The sequence below is a fragment of the Alexandromys fortis genome, unplaced genomic scaffold (assembly GCF_014885135.2).
Source record: "Alexandromys fortis isolate MF-2015 unplaced genomic scaffold, M_Fortis_MF-2015_v1.1 scaffold_165, whole genome shotgun sequence".
NCBI lineage: Eukaryota > Metazoa > Chordata > Mammalia > Rodentia > Cricetidae > Alexandromys > Alexandromys fortis.
The window spans coordinates 3,402,362-3,418,382 of NW_026068038.1; the positions used below are offsets into that span (position 1 = coordinate 3,402,362).

Below are 16,021 nucleotides of genomic sequence, written 5' to 3' on the forward strand. Positions count from 1 at the left end.
TGCATTAATGCAAGTGGGCTGTTTTAGGAAAGGTTGGTTGATTCTAGAAGCTTCTAGTGCTGTCCAGTCATTGCATTGTGCAACTCGTCATTATTTAAGCAATCTGATGCCATGATGACCATATTCAGTGGAGCTGAGACCAAGGAACAGTATCTCTCTTTTTTCCTCCCTTCCACCTCTCTGCTTCTCTGTCTCTTCCCCACTCTCTGCTCTCTCTCTCTCTCTCTCTCTCTCTCTCTCCCTCTCTCTCTCTCTCCCTCTCTCTCTCTCCCTCTCTCGCCCCCCCCCCCCCCCCCTGTGTGTCTTGCACGCCCCGCCCTTATCGTGTTCCCCTCTCCCCATTAAACGCACCCACGTAGGAGCTGCCTGTCCGTCTCTTCCTTTGCGTCCGTCTATCCCGTGTTTGTCCACACACCCACGCCGCCCCGCCGCCGTTTTTAAGGAATATTAATTGTTATCCACTGAAACAGTCCCATCTACCTAGCTTTTTTTTTCTTTTTCTTTTTTTTTTGGTTTTTGAGACAGGGTTTCTGTGTAGCTTTGGAGCCTGTCCTGGAACTCTGTAGACCAGGCTGACCTTGAACTCACAGAGATCCACTTTTGCCTCCTGAGTGCTGGGATTAAAGGCGTTATTTATTTATTTATTTGGTTTTTTTTTTTTCCGAGACAGGGTTTCTCTGTGGTTTTGGAGCCTGTTCTGGAACTAGCTCTTGTAGACCAGGCTGGTCTCGAACTCACAGAGATCCGCCTGCCTCTGCCTCCCAGTACTGGGATTAAAGGCATGCGCCACCCAGACCTGGTCTAAAAAAAAAAAAATAGGGCTAGAGAGATGGCTCAGTGGTTAGGGGCACTCCCCAGCACCCTCATGGCGGCCTGAGCTATTCATAACTGCAGTCCCTGGGGACCAGGTGCCTCTTCTGACATCCATGGGTACCAAGCACTGCACGTGGCACATACATATTCGTTCAGGCAAAACATTTATCATAAATTAAGCTTTAAGGCTCCAAAGCTTAGAGAAACCCTATCTCAAAAACAAACAAAAAATCAAAAAGAATTAGTTATGTGATTAAAGGAGTTCCAGATTATGAATACCAAGAAAGCTTATTATTGAATCAGGCTGGAATTTCCTGATGCTCCCAAACACCTAAGTTTCAGTAAGCACTGGACAGAAGGAGCCACTTAAGGAACAGCTTGTTTGGAATGAGCAAGTCACAGCAATAACAAGCTGAGGCTAGTCATGCAGGAGATTGCAGTCCTGTACAGAGCACGCCTCTCCTCCAAGGGTGTCATCCAACAAGCCCTTGGGTAGGACTGCGTTTGTAGAGTTCTCTGTCCAGGAGAACAGGAGCTGGAGCTTGAAAAAACTGCATCAGCCAAGTCTTTGCATAACCGTTCCCTTCTGTGTCCATCTCGGTTTTATGCAGCAGAGGAAACTTAAGGGCACAGCTGCACTTCCTTTCAGTTAACTAGATTCTAAGCCATGTTTCTGTTTCAGACCCCTAACAGCCACCACTGTCCCAAGCAGCGCTGCAGCTGGAACACAGGTGCAGGTCTAGATTAGTGGTAGTGACCTGAGTCTGTTTGTCCAGAAAGAGAAGATGGTGGTGGAGATGGAAACATCACTGAGGTTAGAGATAGCCAGGTACTTGGCAGTTAACAGGAACGGGTCTGGGAAAACACAGGCAAAGGGACTTTCATTCAAAGAAATGAGTACCGTGGACCAAGGCATTCATTCAACAAATACTTCTCCGGGCTGGGATGATGGCTCAGCAAAGGAACTTGCTGCCAGCCTTGAAGGTGTGAGTAGCCCCTGGAGTTCATCCCTGGAGGGGATTGGCCAGTCAGTCTTGCGGAATTGGGAAGTTCTAGGTTCAATGAGAGACCCTGTCCAAAAATAAGGTGGAGGGCATCTCCAGCATCAACTTCAGGCCTCCACCCACACACACACACACTGAGGATTGAACCTAGAGTCTCAATCATTATAATATAGTCTGCTGTATAGCAGGCGAGTTCTCTGCACTCAGTTGCATCCTCGGTCATCTTTTCATTATATTTTCTATGCGTGTGAGCACACCACGGTACTTACCAGAGGGCGCTCAGCAGACAACCTGGGGAATTCAATTCTCTCCTTCCACCATGTGGGTGGGTCCCAGGAGTCCAACTCAAATGGTCAGACTTGGCAGTAAGCACCTTTAACCCGCTGAACCATTCTGCCAGACTTTATTTTTTTTTTTTTTTTTGAAAGATGGTCTCAGTAAGTCGCCCAAGAAAGCATTGAAATTACTAATGTCCTGCCTGTTTCTAGAATAGCAGATTACAGGTCCATGACACACCAGGCCCAACATTTTTAAAATGTATAGCTCTTTTTATAAAATTTTTAGCATTTTCAAACTTGATAGCTCTCTTTAACTATTGCTCCATTTCTACAGTTCTTATGATGGAACTTTCATCAGGATGAAACCTTTTAATTAAGGGTGGGGAGTAATAAAGACAGTTATTAGCATACAGATGTAGGATAGGTATCTATGCCTTGGCTGCTTCATGGTTCGTTGCCGCTGCCATTGTCTGAACAAACGCAATATATACATATGGTCACAGCCAGTCCCGAATAGTTAAGTCTGGGGTAAAGGGCTCATCTAAATAAATGGGGAGCTGGGGCTGGAGAGACGGCTAAGCAGTTACTAAGTAGTTACAGCTAAGTAGTTACAAGTTACTGCTTGTTCTTCCAGAGAGGGTCATTCACTCCCAGAAGCCATATGGCAACTCACAACTCCAGTCCCGGGAATCCGACGCCCTCTCCCGGTCTCTCTGAACGCTGCATGTACGTGATGCGGACGTGAGTCACTGAAACACTCATATCCATAAAGTAAAAAAAAATTAAAATCTCAAAAAAAAAAAAAATCCGGGAATGGTGGTGTACGCCTGTGATCTCAGCTCCGAGGAAGCGTGAGTTGTACGCAAGTCTGGACAACACAGAGAGACCACAGCTCTTAAAAGAATAAAGAGCCGGGCGGTGGTGGCGCACACCTTTAATCCCAGCAGTCAGGAGATACAGGCAGGCGGATCACTGTGAGTTCAGCCTGGTCTACAAGAGCGAGTTCCAGGACAGGCTCCGAAGCTACAGAAACCCTGTCTCGAAAAAAGAGAGAGGAAAGACCGTTCCTGGGTGGGTGGGTAAAAAAAAAAAAAACACCGAACCCAGGAGGGAGAAGGAGTTTTAGGACTTTAATTCGCGGGTCTTTTAAGTTTTCCTATCTGGGCGCCTCCGACTCAGCAGACCAGAGGAACAAGCCCTGCGAGGTAGGGAACCAGCAAAGAAACAGTCGCCATACGGCCAGCGAGGCGCCGGGCCGCCGGCGGGCGGGTCCGCATGACGCCAGTTCCTCCACTCCCCGTTCTGATTGGTTAGAGGGCGCCGGTGCTCGGGATTGGCCGGACTCTCGACAACCCCAGGGTGCTTTGCGGCGCTCGGTCCTTTCCGCTCGGCCGTTCTCCTGCACGGGAGGTGAGTCCCTACGGCGGGGCCGCCACCATCGTGTCGCATCGGGCTCCATCGGGCTCCCTCCGCGGCCATCGGCGAGGAGAAGCTGCCCGCGCAGCTATGGAGGAGCCGAGGCGCCGACGGCATGGGGCCGGAGCCCGGGCAGGGGCGGGAGGACTCGGGGCGGGAGCTCGGGACTCTGGCCTTCACCCGCCGCCCTCCTCTCCCTCGCGGCCTTAGGCAGCCATGGCGCCCAGCCGGAATGGCATGATCTTGAAGCCCCACTTTCACAAGGACTGGCAGCGGCGAGTGGACACTTGGTTCAACCAGCCGGCACGCAAGATCCGCAGGTGCGGGCGCGGGCCTCGCGCGTTCCCGGGGCGGGGGCTGCCGTGCCGCATGCGGAGCAGAGGTGACGCTTGTGTTTTTCCCGCAGGCGCAAGGCCCGGCAGGCGAAAGCGCGCCGCATTGCCCCGCGCCCCGCGTCCGGACCCATCAGGCCCATCGTGAGGTGCCCCACAGTGCGCTACCACACCAAGGTCCGAGCTGGCCGGGGCTTCAGCCTGGAGGAACTCAGGGTGAGTGAGGTCGGCGGGGTCTCTGCTTTCAGCGCGCGTGGTGGGCTCGGTGCAATGATGACATTCTCCGGAATCGCTGTACTGTCTTGATGAAAGTACTTTTGAACCCTTTTCCATCTGAGGGCACCGAGCTCTCCCGGCAGGGGCAGCAGGGGAGGGCCTTCGAGGCGGTTCACCCACTTCCGTTTCTGGACAGGTGGCTGGTATCCATAAGAAGGTGGCTCGCACCATCGGCATCTCCGTGGACCCAAGGAGGCGAAACAAGTCCACCGAGTCCCTGCAGGCCAACGTGCAGCGCCTGAAGGAGTACCGCTCCAAGCTCATCCTCTTCCCCAGGAAGCCTTCCGCTCCAAAGAAGGGAGATAGTTCGGTGCGTACTCGGCCTTCGGGGTGGGGTGGGGTTCAGCGTAGGTGAGTTTGTGTGCCTGGATCCAGCTCAGCTGAGGTGGTAGCCGTGCAAAGATGAGGGGACTGGCACATACGGGGAAATGAGTCCTGCGGGCCGGCTGTGAGCCCCTGTGCTTTCTCATCTCAGTGACCTGGGGGCTAAATGCCCCCCTACAAGGGTTATCCAGGAACAATTACGGTATTATAGTATGAAGAAGTGTAAAACGATTTAACAGGGATGGATGGGTGTCTTGTCTGATGTGCACTTCTTTAAAGTGGGGTTAGATTTGTTCGAGCAGGACCCTCTAGTAAGCCATAGGGGCCATGGAATGAGTGTTAAAGGCCCAGGCAGCCTGCTCCTCGGGAGCAAAGCTCACACATAGCAAGTGTAAAAGGCACGAGAAAGAAGCTGGACTCAACGTTTCTTGTTCTTAAAAACAGGCTGAAGAACTTAAATTGGCCACTCAGCTAACAGGACCTGTGATGCCCATCCGGAATGTAAGTAGACACTTGGACTCGGGTGCTGCTTTAGACAAGATTGGTGGCTGGAAGGGGTTGTGGAGGCTGCTGCAAGGAGACAACCCCCCAGTCTTTGTGTGCTTTGTTTTATTTTTTTTTTAATATTTATTGATTATGTAGAGTGTTCTGTCTGTGTGTATTCCTGAAGGCCGGAAGAGGGCACCAGACCTCATTACAGACGGTTGTGAGCCACCATGTGGTTGCTGGGAATTGAACTCAGGACCTTTGGAAGAGCAAGCAATGCTCTTAACCGCTGAGCCATCTCTCCAGCTCCTGTGCTTTGTTTTATAAGACAGGGTTTCTCTGAAACTGTCCTGGAACTCAATCTGTAGACCAGGCTGGTCTCGAGCTCACAGACCCACCTGCCACTAGCTGGCAAACCTCCATATTTTTAAGGGATGGCCTTGACTGCTTTTAGAAATTAGCTTGACCCTAAATTATCATTCCTTGTTTGGAATGCTAGTGAGTGCTTGGGGCAGGTGCTTTTGTTCTTGTCTGAAGGGGATGTGGAATATCCCTGTTACTGTGGTGAAATGCCGCGATCAAAGCCAATTTTGGGTCACATTTTCACGCTGTGGTCCATCATTGACAAAGCCCAGGCAGGAGCCTGTAGTAAAGAGCAGAGGCTATGGTGAGAGTGCTGATAGAGAACCAGGACCGCCATTCCCAGTGGCCTGGGTCCTCCTCACTCTAGACCTGGCTGACCTCGAACTCAGATCCACTGCCTCTGCCTCCTGAGTGCTGGGATTAAAGTTGGGCTCCACCACTGACCAGTTTTACTGCCCAATCTTTTGGGGGCATTTTCCCATTGAGGCTCCCTCTATGTATCCAGTTGGCATAAAGCTAGCCACACCATGATCTTTGTGGAGTCAGTGGCTCTAGTTATTTTCTGAGTAGGGTGTAAGCCAAAACTGGTGTAGACCTTGCTTTTGTAGTTTAAGATGGCTTAAACTAGGATCCTCCTACCTCGGTCTTGCAGGTACTGTGGTAACTTACTTGATCCCAGAGGGTGGTTCAGGTTCCATGTGTGCCCAAGCCCTCTGTAGCTCCTTAGAGTTGAGGCAGCATCACAGTTCTGTGGACAGGTTGCATTCTGAGCTACCTTGACTTCTGTCTTCCAGGTTTATAAAAAGGAGAAAGCCAGAGTCATTACGGAAGAAGAGAAGAACTTCAAGGCTTTTGCCAGTCTTCGCATGGCCCGGGCCAACGCCCGGCTCTTTGGCATCCGAGCAAAGAGGGCAAAGGAAGCTGCAGAGCAGGATGTTGAGAAGAAAAAGTGATGTGCTTTTGGAATATTGCAATAAATTTTCCATAAAGCAAAAGCTGGGTTTTTGTGAGCTTTTTTAAAACTATAGTGCATTGGTATTTGCCTGTGTGTCTGTGAGGAGGCTGAATGCCCTAGAACTGGAGTTACAGACAGCTGTGAGCTGCTGCTCAGTCCTCTGGAAGAGCAGACAATATTCTTAATTTCTAGCCATCTCTCCAGTCTCTCCCACATCTTTTTCTTGGGAACAATGGCTTGTGTTTTATCAGCTCTTCTGGGTTAGAAGGTATTTCCAGTGGGTACGGTCTCCATTTTCTCACTGATTGTTGTATTTTATCATTGTGAGTTTCGGCTAGCCACAGAAGAGGTGAAGGCTGCCTATTGATACCAGCTGTTGATCTCAGGCATCTTGCATGGTGAACACTGCAACCCTGTAAGTTTCTGGGTTTTTTGCAAAGCAGTTTCTTTGCATTAATTAACATGTCAGTCCTTGGGGTGGCCCACAGTCTGCTACGTCAATAGATGTGGTGTGCTCACCTCCCTTAGTCCTGTGAAAGGCTGGCATCTGGATGTTGTAGCTTGCCCTTTTCCTGGCTCAAGGTGCTTTCCATCTGTTCTGATGCTGTGGTGCCTTGTGAGCCCCCTTCTGACCTGCTTGGTGTAGTTCTTAGGGTGTACAAATACCAGGGAGAACCCCAGAGACAGATTGGGGTTGACCAAGTGCCTGCCTTGTAACGTGAAGCAGTGAACCAAACACTGGCGGCTGCACCTTATGAACAAGCCATTTCACATTTGAGGGATCAGGGTGGTCTGGAAGGGTCCTGTGCAACATGTTTACCTTTGAGCCCACCTTGCTGATCAGTGTGACTAAGCATTAGGTTTGGTCATTTGTTAACCCTAAGTGGGAAGTAACATTCCCTCCTAATTAGACTAACAGATGGAGACTTACCAGTGGCAGGTTCTCATCAATACTCTGAGTGACCACAAGGGGGCAGAAAGCCCCCCCATTTTTTGCGAATTTGGAAAACTTGTAAGATTTCTTTTGGAACTTGATATATGAGAGTATTAAGCCTTCTTTGTGTATGTGTGTGCGCACTGTGTATAAATCTAGTGTCCACAGAGGAGAATGAGGTTAAAGTTGTGAGCCGCCATCTGGGTAATGGGAATCAAACTCTTAAGAACAAGTCACCCACCAGGCCATTTCCAGCGTGAGGAGCACTTAATTTGATTCCAGCTTGTGAGTGCAGCTGAGCATCCTTTCATTTTTACAGCTCTGGTACCATGAGAGTGATGAGCCATTTAGACTATTTAAAAATTATGCAGTTCTTTTAAAGTTGTTCCCACCCCTTTTTTGAGACAGTCTTACTCTAGCCTAGCTTTCCTGGAACTTGCTGTGTGGACTAGGCTGGCCTCAAACTCAGACCCACCTGCCCCTGGCTCCCTTCGGTTTTAAAAGTGTTCTTAATCTCAGCAGGCAGTGATTGCGCACACCTTTAATTCCCCCTTAGGAGGCAGAGACAGGAGGATCCCTGTGAGTTATGTAGGTAGCCCTGAGAGCTGGAGACTCCGGCTTGTCATTGCCTCCCAAGTGCTGGTACGGGTGTGTGTGCCACCACTCCTTGCATCCGTTTCTACATGTATGTGCCTTCCTGAGTCTGGGCACTATGGACTGTAAGTTGCTGTAAGCCACCGCATGGGTGCTGGGAACCACTGATCCTCTGCAAGAGGATCTGTTTGAGTGGACAGGCCTGTTGAGGGATGTAATAAACTGGGAGACTGTAGGTTGCATCAGATCCCCTGGAAAGGAGTTAAAGGCTCTTGTGAAGGTGCTGGAGAGATTGGCTCGGTGTAAAGTGCTGGCTACTCTCGCAGAGGACCAGAATTCAATTTCTAGCACGTCCATACAGTTGTTCACAACCGTCTACAACTCCAGTTCCAGGTTGGAGCTGCCTCCTGGCCTATACAAGCAGGACGATCTCATGTGCACAAACATACATGTAGACAAAACACACAAATACATTTTAAAAGATCCTTTAAAGACATTTGTGAGCTCTCAACCTTGGATGTTGGGCCCTTTTCCTTGTTTTGATACAGGGTTTTATGGCATAAGGCTGGCCTGGAGTTCATTGTGGCCTTGATCCCTCAATGCTGCCTCAGCTATAATACAGGCGTGTACTCTCCGCTTTGGCTCTTATGCAGTAGTTTCAAGCGTGGAGGAGGCTAGAGAGACCCCACCACCACCACCACCGCTGGTAAAGTGCCTGTAAGAGCACCTGAAATCATTTCCCAGAAGCCACATAGAAAGCCGGAGTGTGGTGATGCAGCCTTGTAACTGATGACCTGGGCTTGATTCTAGGACCTTCAGGATTCAGGGAAAGAACTGGCTCCTGCGAGTTGTCCCCACACATGCAAATGCATCCATACACAGAAACAAAATGTAAGTGATCTCTTGATTTAAAAATTAATGGGGCCAGGCGATGGTGGCACACGCCTTTAATCCCAGCACTTGGGAGGCAGAGGCAGGCGGATCTCTGTGAGTTCGAGACCAGCCTGGTCTACAGAGCTAGTTCCAGGACAGGCTCCAAAGCCACAGAGAAACCCTGTCTCGAAAAACCAAAAAAAAAAAAAAAAAAAAAAAAAAAAAAAAAATTAATGGGGCTCTCAGAGGGGCTAGATAACAAGGAGGACTCTAAGAGGGAGGCATGGATCTCCTGGGAAGAGAACAGATGAGATTCCTGGTAAACTAGGGGTATGGGGGAACAGGGAAGGGGAAGGGAGGGGGAAGAAAAGAGGTGGGGGAAGGGAACAGGAGGAGAAGAGGGAGGGGAAACTGGTTGGTTTGTAAAATAAATAGATTAATTAATTAAAAAATAATGGGGCTAATGAGATGGCTCAGAGGTTTAAGAGCATTAGCTGCTCTTCCAAGAGGTCCTGAGTTCAATCCCCAGCAATCACATGGCGACTCAACAACCATCTGTAATGAGATCTGCTGGGATACATGCAGGCAGAACACAGTAAACATAATAAATAAATAAATTTTTAAAAATAAAAAAGTAAAACATATGGGCTGGGGTAAGGGTGAGGGACTAGGAGGAGGTAAAGGGGGAAAATGCAGTTGGGATGTAATATATGAGAGAAAAATAAAACACACACACACACACATAGTCTAACAGTGTGGTAGCACACCTTTGATGCCAAGACTCAGAAGGAAGAGGTAGGCAGATCTCTGAATTTGAGACAAGCCTGGTCTATATATGAGTTCTAGGACAGCCATGTCCATGTAGTGAGACTTTGTATCAAAAATTTTTTAATATTTATTTATTATGTATACAATATTCTGTCTGTGTGTGTATGCAGGCCAGAAGAGGGCAGCAGACCTCCTTACAGATGTTTGTGAGCCACCATGTGGTTGCTGGGAATTGAACTCATGACCTTTGGAAGAGCAGGCAATGCTCTTAACCACGGAGCCACCTCTCCAGCCCTTGTATCAAAAATTTTAAAAAGTCTATTTAGTGGAGAAGCAAAGGATGTACTAGGGTATGGGCAAGACTGTATTCCAAATCCTAGAAATTACTTCTCTCTGTCCTGGAATGGGTTCATGTAAAAACATTCCACCAGGACAATTTGTGAAGAGGAGAAAAAAACTAGGTTATTGATGAAAAGGACCCAAAAGAGAGGAGAGAAGCATCCAGACATCACTCCAGGACAGCTCTTGCTAAGAATATCATCAAAGCTCCAGATAAGTCAAGAGACTAAAATCAGCACGTCCATTACCTAGAGCCCACCTGAGTGTGCAGCCCCATGGTCTTTGTTCCTGCCCACACTGGTGGCCATTGCCACCTCAGCACCAGTCTCTCTTGGTCCCCTTGCTTTTGCCCAGTGGTCTTAGCTTTGAGAGGGCGCCTCCTGCAGAGGAGTCCTGCCACGTGGCTTCTGGTGGGATATAGCAATGACCGGCTGCTGTCTGGGGCTCCTCTTCCTTTCCTTCCCTCCTCTATCTTCTCTCCTTCCTCTTCTCCCTCTGCTGTCCTTTTTATCCTCATCTAGCTCGATCCCCCCCTTCTCCCCCCCCCCCCAATCTTCCCCTTTTCATCTTAGATTACATACCCTAGGGAAGCCAGCCTGGCCACCAGAGGGATCCTGGAAGCAGTCTTCTCCCACTGCATCTCAGGGTGACAGAGGCTGGACTTGGTACCTCAAGCCAAGGTTCTTCTTGCACAGGAACAAAAGAATAGTGTGTAGGGTTTGTTTATTTATTTATTCATTCATTTAATTTATATTTTTCTGAGACAGGGTTTCTCTGTAGCTTTGGAGCCTGTCCTAGAACTTGCTCTGCAGACCAAGCTGGCCTTGAACTCACAGAGGTCTATCATCCGTCTCTGCCTCCCAAGTGCTGAGATTAAAGGCATGCACCTCATTGGCAGGCTCACTGTTGTGTTTTGGCGCAATTTGTTTGGTGCAAGCAGTAGTTAAGTAATATGTATGTAGTTTTTTCTCTGTACAGTGGAGACTAAAATTTGAGTGAGTTCCTGCCGGCACATCCCTCAGAGGAGAAGGACCAGACTCCATCAGTAACAAATGCAATTTTGTTTTATTTTTCTCTTTATTTTGACCAGTTGTGGATTCCTATAATGGTCTCTACAATTGAAGAAGGAGAAGGAAGAGGAGGAGGAGGAGGAGGAGGAGGAGGAGGAGGAGGAGGAGGAGGAGGAGGAGGAGGAGGAGGAGGAAGCAACTTACAGCTTCTTTGGTAAGAGCTGAGAGCCTCACTACCTGAGGGTGCAAGGGTAAGAGTTTAGAATGCCGTTAGAAACTACTGGTGTAAGGACGTGGCAGTGGAAGTATCATCTTTAGAGTGCCTGACCGCATCAGAATAGATAATTCTCTGGTTTTACATACCAGACATGAATTTCTTCCTACTGAGTGAGCCTTAAGTATAATTAAACGGCAGCTGGTGACCCAAAAATACAAGTGTCACTGCTGTACCCCTGGGGACATTTTCCGGTGCTGGTCATTGCTGCAGTTAGTAGACTTTATAGCTCGGGGAAGCTAGTGATGGCTTTTCTCCATTGGCACTCGCATGGCACCTTTGGACACTACGAGAGCTAGTCCTCAGGGAAGAGACTTCCAGGTCAGGTCCAGTTCAGTCCCTCCAAACCCAGTGACTTCAGCAGTAGGATCTTACCTTCAAGTTCTGGGAGGCAGCCTAGAGCAACTGCGGTCGCCTGTATTATCTAGGGAGTCTTCGACTCCTCTGAGTAACAACACACGGGGGGGGGGGGGGGGGGGCTTCCCACACCTGGCACTGGGGCTTTTGTTAGTCTTGGCATCTTGTGGGGAGCATTATAGGCTAAGGAAACATCATGGCGTAGCGGGCAGAGAGACTGTACCAGTCAGAGAACAGGACATCTGCTGTGAGATAGTGTCGTCTACAACATTGTCACCTAGACAAGATGTGCTCAGTGACAACACCAGTTGACAGGCCAGAGGATTGCGCCAGTTTTCTCTAGGGACAAGACCCTAGATAGGTTATCCCATCCCAAGCAGTCAGCCCTAAACACGTGTACATACAAGCAGCACAAAATGGACTCTTCAGGCTGTGTGTGTGTGTGTGTGTGTGTGTGTAACAATAATAATTAAAGAAAACCTGGCTGATGGCACACTCCTTTAATCCCAACAGTCGGGAGGTAGGTGGATCTTTGTGAGTTTGAGGCCAGTCTGGTCTACAGAGTGAGTTCCGGAACAGCCAGGGCTATACAGTGAAACCCTGACTCGAAAAACAAAAAGTTAAAGAAGAGGTTATGGATTTGAGAGGGAGTGGGAGGACACAGGAGAAGTTGGAGGGTGAGAAGCCGGGAGGGATGTAAATACAGTATTCATGTATGAAATTCTCTCTTTTTCTCTGTTTTTTTTTTTTTTTCCTTTTCTTTGTTTTTGTTTTTTTGTTGGTTTTTGTTTGGTTGTTTGGTTTGGTTTTCCAAGACAGGTTTTACTCTGTGTAACAGACCTAGCTGTCCTGGAACTAGCTCTTGTAGACCAGGCTGAGCTCGAACTCACAGAGATCCATCTGCCTCTGCCTCCCGAGTGATGGGATTAAAAGCATGCACCACCACCGCCTGGCATTCTTTGTTTGTTTGTTTGTTTGTTTGTTTTCAAGACAGCTTTCTCTGTGTAGCTCTGGCTGTCCTAGAACTCACTCTGGCCTCAAACTTGGAGATCTGCCTGCCTCTGCCTCCAAAGTGCTGGGATTAAAAAAGTGTGCACCACCACCACCCAGTTCATGGATGAAAGTCTCAAAAAAAAATCAATAAAATAAATAGTACTACTGATACTTACCTAAAATACTGGGGAAAAAAATCACATAAGAGGTTTGGAGAGAAGGGTCAGTAGTTGAGAGCATTGTTGTTCCTGCAGAGGACCTGGGTTTGGTTCTCAGCACCAACATGGCCGTGGTTTGTACTAACTGCCTACAACTTGGTCCATGATATATGGCACCCTCTCTTGGCCTCCGAGGGCAGCAGGCACACTTTGCACGCACGTACAGGCTAAATACTCAAGTGCATAAAATAAACACATAAAACATGTTTTGCTATATTGTTTCCTATAGTTTGCAATTATATCTGAGTTAAAAGGAATAGTATTTATTTTATTTAATTTTTAAAATTTATTTTATGTGTATCAGTGTTTTGTGTGCATGTGTGTCTGTGTGCTACATAGGAGAGCTCGAGAAGGCCAGAGAGAGCATGGGATACCCTGGGAGTAGAGGTACCAATGGCCGTGTGTCCTCTAGATAAGGTTCTCCTGAGCCGTCTCTTCAGCCCCAATAACACTTGCTTCTCTTGTAGACAACCTGGGTTCAGTCCCCAGCACCCACATGGTGGCTCACAACTGTTTGTGACTCCAGTTCTAGGGGATCAATATACTCTTCCGGCCTCCGAGGACACTAGACATAAATGGTGTACATACACAAGCCGGCAAACACTCACACATAAAATTATAAAATATTTTTAAAAAGAAAACCCTTAGGCATGGTGGTGCACACATTTAATTCCAGCACTTGGGAGTCCAAGGCTGCAAAGAGTCATAATACAAAACAAAATAAAAAGAGAACAAAATTTCCTTTACAAAAAAATCAACCAACCAAACAAAACCCTATCAACTAATGAAGCATTTTTGCATTTAAAAACCTAGAGGGATAAATATAAAACGATAATGGTGTTTATGTCTGGGTGCTCAATTTAAAATGTTTTTTTTTTGCTCGGTTATCAGTGTTTTAACATTTCAGCACTGACATGTGTTATTTCCTGTATGGTAATAACAAAATATATTTGAAGGGAGATCTCATTTCCTGTGTCTGGCTAGCAGAATCACCCGAGGCAGCAGAAGCTAGGAACAGAAGGAATTCATTGCTACCTAGTGCTGGGAAGCAGGGCATGCCTCATCCTCCCGGGCCTTTGGGCTGTTGACCTGGCGCTGAGGCAGGGGCACTTGCCCAAGCTTCAAGTAGACTAGGGCTGCGAGAACACCAGCCTGTCACCCAGTTTCTGTCTGTTTCTCTATTAGAGCAGTCAGGGCCACCAGGAGCCAGCAAACACCAAGCTAGCTTCCAAGAGGTTGATTAAAACCTTTGGTCTGGGATTTCAGCTCCCAAGCTGCTTGAGTCTTCTGAGCTCTCTCTCTGACTGGCCCTCTGCACTTGTCCCAGAGCTGTGCTTTTGTAAGGGAAATGTTCAACCAGACTCAGGGTGAAGCACTGAACCCCTCAGATAGGCAGGTGACTTTGGACCAGCTCCTGAACACACTGCTGTTTTTTTTCAGGTCTATTTATTTATTTATTTTGTTTTTCGAGACAAGATTTTTCTATAGCTTTGGAGCCCATCCTGGAACTAGCTCTTATAGACCAGGCTAGCCTTGAACTCACAAAGATCAATCTGCCTCTGCCTCCTGAGTCTGGGATTAAAGGTGTGCACCACCACTGCCTCGATAGTTTATTGTATTTTTAATTATATGTATGTAAAAAAAAATCTGTGTCTCTGTGTGGGTATATGCATGTGAGTGATGGTGCCTGAGAAGGCCAGAGGCATCAGACACCCGTGGATGGAGTAACAGGTGGATGAGCCACCTGACATGGGTGCTTGGAATTGAACTCAAGTCGTGATGTCAAGGCAAGAAGTCTGGCTGGGGACCTGGGAACTTCCCAAGGGCCAGCAACCCTCAGATCCTGCTGAAGACAGCGGAGGCTCTGCTGGCATTGCTGGTCCTTTGAGAGGGTTGGGTATCTACTCAGAGTGTGGTTCTTTGCTTAAGTTTCTCATTCTTTTTTCTTTAATATTTATTTATTATGTATACAACATTCTGTTGTGTATTCCTGCAGACCAGCAGAGGGCACCAGACTCCATTACAGATGGTTGTGAGCCATCATGTGGTTGCTGGGAACTGAACTCAGGACCTTTGGAAGAGCTCTTAACCTCTGAGCTATCTCTCCAGCCCTTGTTTTGTTTTTTTGTTTTGTTTGTTTGTTTTTTTGTTTTTTGTTTGTTTCTCTGTAGCTTTGGAGCCTGTCCTGGAGCTAACTCTTGTAGACCAGGTGCCTCGAACTCAGAGATCCGCCTGCCTCTGTCTTCCAAGTGCTAGGATTAAATGCGTGTGCCACCACAGCCCGACGGGTTTCTCATTCTTTTTGCTCACGTTCCATGCTGAGAGGCCAAGAGGTCGAGGGTCTGACCCAGCATGGTGGGTGCCCAGGGAACCAGGCTCCGGGAGGACTATAGGTCCCTGTGAAGAGAAAGTCACCATCACAATCCCATAAACAATCGGTGGGCTAAGGGTGGAATCTCCCAATCCTGAAAGACAAAGGGCTAAGAGGCCCAGCGCCACCCAGGCTGGACTCAACAGGGGAGAGTCCTGCCTGGGGCCAGGTGGAACAGGGTGACACAGAGCAGCTGGGGAGGCTGGAAGGGAGCAGATGAGTTCCCAGGCATCTTTTAGCAGCAGCAGGAAGTGGAGATTAGGTTCCAGAGTCCCATATGCTCAGCCCAGAAGGAGACCCTTGACTACTGGGATGGGGATGCCCCAGGTGCCAAGCTGGTGGAGGAGACATTGCCCCCCACCACGTCTTGTCAGTTTCCCACCTCGCCCAAGGCTACTGTTGCTTCCTCCCACACCATCCTCCCACCACCCTGTACATCCCTGTCTTGGTATTGACACTCTTTGACCCCAGAATCTTCTGGAGTCCTGTTTGTTGATGCTTAACATGGCCCCACTCCGCTCCTACAGGCACCCATACCCTGCCCTGGACTCGAAATCTCCTGCCATCTTCACCGCCGTCTCCTGGTCTCCTTTACCCTCCTACTCCCGTGACTGTTGGTCAGGTCTCTGCCCTATATTTAGGTAGAAATTGGCAAAGAGAATGAATGGGCTGGGAGGTGATTTCTGTCGAAGCCAACACCTCCTCTTCCAAGTGCCTTTCTCTCGGGAGGAGAGGGAGGGTACCAGAGGGAGAGGGAATGAATCTTCCTTTCCACCTGGGGGCGACTGTGGACGCGCCAGGTAAAAGTGGCTGGGAGAGAACTGAGGGTCCCTCTCTGACCCTCAGTCATAGATTTTCTACCCTGGGCCTACAAATTCTGAGAGATAGGGACACCCTTCCTGCTGCCAGCTTGCACCTGGCAAACAGTGAGCTCCCACTAAGTTGCTCACTGATTCAGGTAACAATCCTCGGAGTGCAGAGCTTTGGTGCGACCCTGGGGTGGGTTGTGCCTCTCTCCGAGACTGTCTGGACCCAAATCCGGT

At 48.6% G+C, this 16,021-nt stretch overlaps 1 protein-coding gene and 1 non-coding gene across 2 annotated transcripts; both read left to right on the forward strand.

Annotated features, from left to right (window-relative positions):
• Positions 1 to 3,483: 3,483 nt before the first annotated feature.
• On the forward strand, positions 3,484 to 6,287 carry Rpl13 (ribosomal protein L13). Its single transcript, XM_050165158.1, has 6 exons — positions 3,484 to 3,505; positions 3,722 to 3,831; positions 3,918 to 4,059; positions 4,256 to 4,429; positions 4,888 to 4,944; positions 6,087 to 6,287. The coding sequence occupies exons 2-6, from the start codon at positions 3,728 to 3,730 to the stop codon at positions 6,243 to 6,245; spliced, it is 636 nt and encodes a 211-aa protein (XP_050021115.1). The 5' UTR covers positions 3,484 to 3,505; positions 3,722 to 3,727; the 3' UTR covers positions 6,246 to 6,287.
• LOC126515567 (small nucleolar RNA MBII-202) lies at positions 4,115 to 4,200 on the forward strand. Its single transcript, XR_007595871.1, has one exon. It is a non-coding gene; the product is annotated as a small nucleolar RNA MBII-202 (small nucleolar RNA).
• Positions 6,288 to 16,021: the final 9,734 nt, after the last annotated feature.

Bases quoted from the DNA above. Each gene is read 5' to 3' on its own strand.
- Rpl13 (XM_050165158.1), top strand. From the start codon at position 3,728: ATGGCGCCCAGCCGGAATGGCATGATCTTGAAGCCCCACTTTCACAAG. The intron at 4,060-4,255 runs GTGAGTGAGGTC...GTTTCTGGACAG, and splicing joins TCAGCCTGGAGGAACTCAGG to GTGGCTGGTATCCATAAGAA. The intron at 4,430-4,887 runs GTGCGTACTCGG...TCTTAAAAACAG, and splicing joins CAAAGAAGGGAGATAGTTCG to GCTGAAGAACTTAAATTGGC.